A 7,322-nucleotide genomic window follows, 5' to 3' on the forward strand; every position below is an offset into this window, starting at 1 on the left:
TGAGAATGTGGGGTTACCGTGCTTATCCAGAATGCACGTTAGGCCACTTATACCTGTTGTCTCACTGAGTCCTCATAACTAGCAGTAGAAACTTGTGTTGCCCCATTTTAGGTTGAGGAAAGCAAAGCTCAGACAGGTAAAGGCGGCTGCTCAAGGTCACACAAAATGCTGGCTGCACACCATCCCAGGGCCTGGTGGGCTGGACTGGGGGAGCCAGAGCCCGAGTGCAGAGCCCGCCCTGGGTGAGAGTCAAGAAGTTGCAACTTGTACCTCACGGAGGGTCCCCTGGGGACCCAGGGCTGGTCCCTGCCCCTCTCCCAATCTCATTTTCCCAATGAGGCAAAAAAGGATAACCATACCCACCTTGTCTGAGGATAAAATCAGTGCATATTTGTTCTAGAAATAATTACTGAGCCTGTCCCAGGCTCTGTTCGGGCTGCTGGAGATCCCACAGTGAATAGAACTATGTTTTATTCTGGAAGCTTACATTCTCGAAGGGAGCAGGGCAGTGAACAAATGCGGAATAGGGCAGGGTCAGTGAGTAGGAAGCAAAAATGTGAGTGAGGGGCTGGGAGATGTGGGGAGGGTTCACTCTGGTAGGTGTGAGCAGAGAACATGAAGGGAGGGGTGAGGAAGCTGGCAGGGGTGGGGCCGGGGGTCTGGGGAAGGGCTCTCCCCGCAGAGGGAACAGAAGGTCCAGAGCCCCCGAGGACCCAAGTGGGGGGAGATGAACTCAGAGAACAAGGCCATGAAGGTCAAGGGACGGGCTTGGCAGTGCAGCAATGTCCCCCCAACTTTCAGTGACTCTGTGTGCAGAGGATGGTCAAGAAGGGGTGCGGCTGGAGGCAGTCGTCAGGCCGAGCACACGTTGGCTTGGACTGGGTGGAGGTGGGGAGAAGTGGTAGGGTTCTGGAAACATTCAGCATGTGGAGCCGACAGGTTTTGCTACCACAAAGGGGGACTACTGGTGGTGGCATGAGAAAAAAGAGAAAAAAGGAGCCAAGGATGAGTCCGAGGTTTATGGCTTAAGAAAGTGGAAGGACGGAGTTGCCACTTCCCATGATGATGAGGAAGGTTCGGGGAGGAGCCTGTCTGCTAGACACCAAGTGGCTCTGGGGAGCACAGCCTGGAAACCACTGCCTCCCTGTGACCAGGTCCCCGCCGCAGCCCCGCCCCTGACAGTGAGGAGGTTGGGCACCAGCGCCACCGTGTGGCCAGGCCCCCTCAGCGCCCTCACAGGCTTCGTTCTGCATCTCCTCCTTGGTCCCAGGCCTGGAGCTGGCTGGGCTTTGTGGATGGAGCCTTGCCGGTGATCCCAGCAGTGGACTGGTAGCGCCATGGGGGGTGCTGGGGGTGGGCCCCCCTGGCAAGGGCATCCTATACAGCCCTGCAGGAGCCCGGGTGCATGGGGCCTGGAGAACCATGTTCTGGGCAGGGGACCCTTGGCTTCCATCATTCCTCCTTTGGGTGCCTAGGGCAGGCCACTCTGGGCCTCCACATCCTCATTGGTAAAGAGGCTGTTTAGGAGCCCTCCCTGCTGGATATCAAGGGGATACTGGTCTTGACTCTCCCTCACTAGTAGAATTACTGCTCTGACCATCAACCGTGAGATGTTTGCAATGCTGATAATCTGCTTGGGGTATGGGGGTACTTGAGATACCTGCTAAGTTTTATTGGGTACTTACTATGTGTCAGACCCTCACGATCCTCCCACCAGCTTCATGAGGTGACTTTTATTGCTCTTACCCCCATTTTATAGATGAGGAAACTGAACATAAAGTCAATTATACAGCATCACACAGCAAGGAAGGGTAAAGCTGGGATCCAAACCCAGACAATTTCCTGCCTCTCGGTGCATAAACATCATTTTTATACTGGCAGTTTAATAATGCAAGGGTTGTAAACCTTAGTCCTGACTCAGCCACTATTCCTTGGCTGATCTTGGGGAGGAAGGCCTTGCCCCCTCTGGGCCTGGATTTCCCCATATGTAAATGAGGGGTGAGGCTAGGCTAACCGCTGGGTCTGAAATAGGTCTGAGGCAGGGCCTGGGGCACTGCAACTATGTGTTTTGCATACCCTCCTCCCCCCATCCACATCCCTCCTGCCTTCTCTCTGCTCCTGGCTGCCAGGAGACCCTGCCTTTGGTCCCTTGGCCTGCCCTTCACCTGCCAACCCCAGTTTCACCCCATGGTTTTTGACCCACTGTCATCCACTTCAGGCATCTTAACCGCTGCATGCTGAGCTATTCAGAAGCATGAACACTAGGCTTTCCAGGCCCAGGGCCGCTGGGCATGGTGGAGTTTGGAAGCCCGGCTGCAGCCGTGGTCCGAGTGAGCATGTGTGTCCAGCTTTCTTGGTCAGTGGTGGAATGGGTGCTGGTGTGTCCAAGTGAAGCGGTGGGGCTGGCGATACGCCCGGAGAGGAACTGGCAGGACCCAAACCCTCAGGAGCCTGACAGGTGGACCAGATGTTAGCAGAGCTCTCTCCCGAGTCCTGACTGCTGCCCATCTCAGAGATGCCCACACTAGACTGGTGTCATGTTCGAAGTGACCCAGCTGGTCGGGGCTGCCCCACCAGCAGCCAGACCAGGAGGTATTCCAGAGCTCCATTCCCTCCTGGCTGGGGGTGGCAGGAATTCTGCAAGTGCAACAGGTCCTTCGGACAAGAGCAGCAGGGATGGGACTATGCTCTGCCATCTGAGGCCAGCTTAGCCACCGCCCCCCACCCCCACCCCCCAGAGGCCCGCACCTGCCACCTGCCCAATGCTGCTGGGCCAGCCAGCAGCAGCCTGGCCGTGGTGGCAGATGTGTGTTTAGACTGAGCACGGCCGGAGCTGCTGGGCCGGCCAGCCTGGCTGCTGGGTCCCAGGATGATAGATTTCTTCATGAACGTATTGCGGGGTCGTGGTTATTTGAGCCATTTCTCTGTGCCAGGTTTGTGTTTACTCCTCCTGGCCAAGCCAGTGAGGGAGGTGAGACGGTCACATTCATTTGACAGAGGGGGAGATGACAGCACAGCAAGGTGACTTCACAGGCTCAGCGGGGAGCCAGCACTGACATCCTAGTGAAGAGGCAAACTAACAAAAAGCTTGTCTCCTTTGCTAGGGTTCAGTCCCAGCCCTAGGACTTATCTTATTTGAGCGAGCTACTTAATCTTGCTTACCTTGGTTCCCTCATCTGTAACATGAAGATAAGAACAATGCCGACCTCCCGAGATCATTTGAGGACTAGATAAATTAACACGCGTGAAGGTCTTAGAAGGAACCTGGCACAGGGTGGATGACAAGGTAACTGGTGTTCACTGGGACTCCTGATGAAGTGTTCCCATAGCTGTGGTGGCCCCCATTCTCTCCACAAGCTCAAGCCATGACCACAACGATCAGGCCCGGCTTGCAAACAGGGACCCAGGCACAGAGGGAGGCGTGTGGGGATGGCTGTGACCCCGGGGTCTCCTTTGTCCACCCCTCAGGACCCAGTGATGACCCGTTCCTGGACTCAGAAGGGCGGGAGGGCTCGGAGGCCGTGGCGGAGCACCAGTTTTCAGACCTGGAGGACTCGGACTCGGACTCGGACCCGGACGAAGACGAGGATGACGACGGAGAGGAGAGCCAGGACGAGCCCCCGGGACCAGCCTCAGACGCACCCCCACCTGGCCCGCCGGCCCTGCTGCCGGCAGACTCCCCCCCCGGTCCGGGCCCTCAGCCCCCAGATGCCACCCTGGGCGGCCAGGCCACGCGGGGCAGCTCGGGGTTGGAAGCCGAGCGCTTGGCAGCCGGCAGCTGCTCCGTGTCCAGCCAAAGTGCCCTGTGCCTCCCCCGGCTGGGACCGGCCCCTTTGGGCCCCGTGGAGAAGGACACAGGCTCAGCCCTGAGCTCCAAGGCTGTGTCCCCAAGGAGGCCATGGTCCCCAAGCAAAGAAGCAGGCAGCCGCCCACAACTGACCCACAAACACTCACTAAGCAAAAGCGACTCGTCTCCCCAGCGACACTCACCGGCCCGAGAGCCACAGGCCTCCACCCCCAGCCCGCCTGGCCCCCAGACGGGCCCTCTCCCTTGTGGGTCTCCACGACTCGAGCTATCTCCTCTCACCTCCCACCCCCCAGGAAGAGAACTGCCCTCTCGAGCGCATCCGCCCCCCGAATGCAAGGGAGCCCCAGACCCAGGCCCCCCCAGACACTCACCCACCAGGAGACGGTCCCCGGGCCAGGCCGACTCACCGCCACGGTCAGCGCTGCCAGGAAAGTGGGCCTGGGCTGGGCCGGGCAGCCCCTCAGCAGGCGAACGCGGCCCGGGCTCGGGGCTGGCCCCGCGGGCTCTCTACCTGCCCGCGCCTCTACCTCACAAGCTTCTTGGCAGAAGCCCCGAGACCTGCGCCTCCACGTGGGTGAGTTCCTGCCCCTGAGCGGCTGGGCTGCTCGTCCCTGATCCGGGAGGGGCGGGGGGGGGGTGGCACTCAGTGCACTCCTGCACTCCTCCCTGAGGCATCAGACCCATAGCTACACAGCCCTGCCAGCTCGGTGATTGCTAACAACATAGCAGAGGTTTGGGGGGCTCCTCCTGGGGCAGGCACCATGCCCGGGCCCCCGAAGTCAGCCAGGGTGGCCTCAGAAGCAGCAGAGTGTGGGCTCTGGGGCTGGCCTTGGATGCAGGCGGAAAAATGCTGGTGCCATTCCCCTCCCAGCCCCCCAACCCCACATCTCCAACAGCCCTGTCACCAGCAGCCTCAGAGACACCACAACCAACGCCATCCCTGCCAAACCATCGGCACCATCACTGTCCCCGTCCCCAACGCCATGTCCACCTTCACTACACTAACAAGCCCTGGCCACCGCCGGGTCAGCTCCATCAGCGCTGCCACATTGGCAGCCCAGTACCATCCTATCACCGCCACTACCATGCAACACCGTCACTGTCAGCTTACCTTTACCTCCCAGTGCCTTTTCTGTCGCCATATTGTCATAACCCAACGCCACCCTTCCCTACCAGCAGCATCGACACCATCAGAGGCTCAAGCTCCTAGAGGAACACAGGCTGCGAATCTTTCCTTGGTCTTTAATTTTGGGGTCATACTACAATTCCTGATGGGGTGGGAGAAGGTAAAGAACCTAGAGTGGGACCTCATACCCAAGGGTAGAGTTGGGTCAAGACCACTCTAGGAACAGGCGAGGCAGCAGAACCAAGATAGAGGGTCAGGCGCGTGGCGGTCAGGTGCGCTGGCCGGAAGCACGAAGACCGTGGGACCTCGTGTGCTCATGGTCACCGCGGGGCTGGGGACAGCCCGCCTCAGAGAGCGCACCAGCACAGGGAAGCACCACGGGCAGGGAGTCGGAGCTCAGCTCCCACCCCAGCTCAGCCAGGACTCCTGTGTGGTCTCCGGCGAGCCCCCTGACCCCTCAGCTTTAGGCCTTGGGGTCTCCATGTGCCAGCACGCAGCCCTCGCCTTACCCTGTCTTATTTTCTGACCCCAGCAGAAGGCCGCATCCCGGAGTCCCTCCTGCTCACCTGGCCCTGCTCATCCTCCCTCCTCCCGACCCTTCTCAGCCCCCCATGACTTCCACGGCCACACCCCAGCCCGGACAGAGGAGAACATCTTCAGCCACCTCCCTCTGCACTCCCAGCACTTGAGCCGTGCCCCGTGCCCCCTGATTCCCATTGGCGGGATCCAGATGGTGCAGGCCCGGCCGGGGGCCCACCCCACCCTGCTGCCGGGGCCCACCGCCGCCTGGGTCAGTGGCTTCTCAGGAGGTGGCAGTGATCTGACAGGGGCCCGGGAGGCCCAGGAGCGAGGCCGCTGGAGTCCCACTGAGAGCTCATCAGCCTCCGTGTCCCCTGTGGCTAAGGTATCCAAATTCACACTGTCGTCAGAGCTGGAGGGCAGGGACTACCCCAAGGAGGGGGAGAGGACGAGTGGGGGCCTGGGCAGACCTCCTGACTGGGAGCCCCGAGTGGCTGAGGTGCCCGCAGAGCCCGTGCCCACCCACAGCCCCTGCACCCCGCACGAGGCCTCGCCCCGGCTACCCCAAGGCCACAGGCCAGAGTCCTGGAGCCCCCGCTTGGAGTCACCACACACGTTGGCCAACCCCGTGGCCTCCACCGCCTCGCCCCTGGACCGCAGCAGTTCCATAGGCTGCCTGGCAGAGGCCTCCGCTCGCTTCCCAGCCCGGAGGAGGAACCTCTCTGGGGAACCCAGGACCAGTCAGGGCTCCCCCGAGCCCTCAGGAAGTGGGGGGCCTGGGGCACTTCCACACCAGCCCAAGGACAGGGGCCCCCCAAGCACTTAGCCTCTCTCCGACTGCTTCAGCATCTGGCTTCCGGTGTTCAGCAACAGACGTTTCCACAGCCAGCTTCCTCGAATCATCTCGCTCTCATGGGCCCCCTCTCCCGTCTGTCCATCTGTCCAAGCAGCTTCTGCTCAGCCCCCAACTGTTCTATCTTCCCACGTATGCAGTTACCTGTGCCTTTTTCTATATACCTTTTGTTGCTTGAAAAGAAACAAACAAAACACACGCACACATAAAAAAAAAAAAAAACATGAGGAGTTTGAGGCTGTGAATATTTTGTGCTTTTTTGAGAAAGGGTGTAGGTGGGGCCTCAGCCTGGGCCACTGTGGTCTGCAGCCACCCCGCCCCCCCAAGGCCGGCAAGAGGTAGCCATTTGCTGAGGGAAAGGGGGATGCACTGAAGGAGAAAAAAAAAGAAACTTTAAAAAATATATAATTAAATGTAAAAGCAAGCACTCCTATGTACAGATGTGTATGGTTCCTATTTATTGCTGCTTCATTCCACCCCATTCCACCCCAGCTAGTGGCCACGCTCACTGCCAGCAGAAGGGCCAGCGGCCCATGGCAGGAGGCCACAGGCAACGGCGACCCCACTCAGCCTCCACAGGCAGGCCCAGAAAACCCCAGTTTTCTTTTTCCTAAGGAAAAGAAAATGTTACCTTTCTTAGGATTTCAACACAAATAAGAGGAGCAGGTAGGAGGTAGGAGCTTGCTGGTTTCCCCCAGAGCTCCCTGATACCCAGGTGGCCTGAGTTGTGGACCCATCCTGGCATCCTGACAAATTCCCCCAGTCCCCCACCCTCAACCCTTCCCCTCCACCCCACCCCCACCCCTAGCCCCTAAGCTGCGAAAGGAGCCCTGACTGTTCATCTCCTAGTTCCCAAGGCACCTAACTGAGGCCTTGCTTCAGGGCCCCAGCTACAGGCTGCCTCCCTTGTTCTAGAAACTACCCACAAGGCCGAAGTGACAGGGCCCAACCCCTAGGGGTCAAGATCCAAGGTGCATTGCCTTGCTATTTCTGAGGCTGGGGCTTGGGTTTTGTTG

General features: G+C 59.5%; 1 protein-coding gene across 3 annotated transcripts in view; it reads left to right on the forward strand.

Annotated features, from left to right (window-relative positions):
- The window catches only part of HIVEP3 (HIVEP zinc finger 3), a 152,173-nt gene extending 145,434 nt beyond the window's left edge, over positions 1-6,739 (forward strand). For 2 of the 3 annotated variants that reach the window (XM_028123279.2, XM_088022473.1), the window contains exons 7-8: positions 3,469-4,382; positions 5,467-6,739. In XM_028123279.2, coding sequence (XP_027979080.2) covers positions 3,469-4,382; positions 5,467-6,279 — 1,727 coding nt within the window. In that variant the 3' untranslated portion in view covers positions 6,280-6,739. The remainder of the gene's footprint in view (positions 1-3,468; positions 4,383-5,466) is intronic. The other variant, XM_028123280.2, reaches the window with a different exon arrangement.
- Positions 6,740-7,322: the final 583 nt, after the last annotated feature.

The sequence above is a fragment of the Eumetopias jubatus genome, unplaced genomic scaffold (assembly GCF_037043125.1).
Source record: "Eumetopias jubatus isolate StellerSeaLion01/CBP00866 unplaced genomic scaffold, mEumJub1_p1.0 scaffold_4, whole genome shotgun sequence".
Lineage (NCBI taxonomy): Eukaryota > Metazoa > Chordata > Mammalia > Carnivora > Otariidae > Eumetopias > Eumetopias jubatus.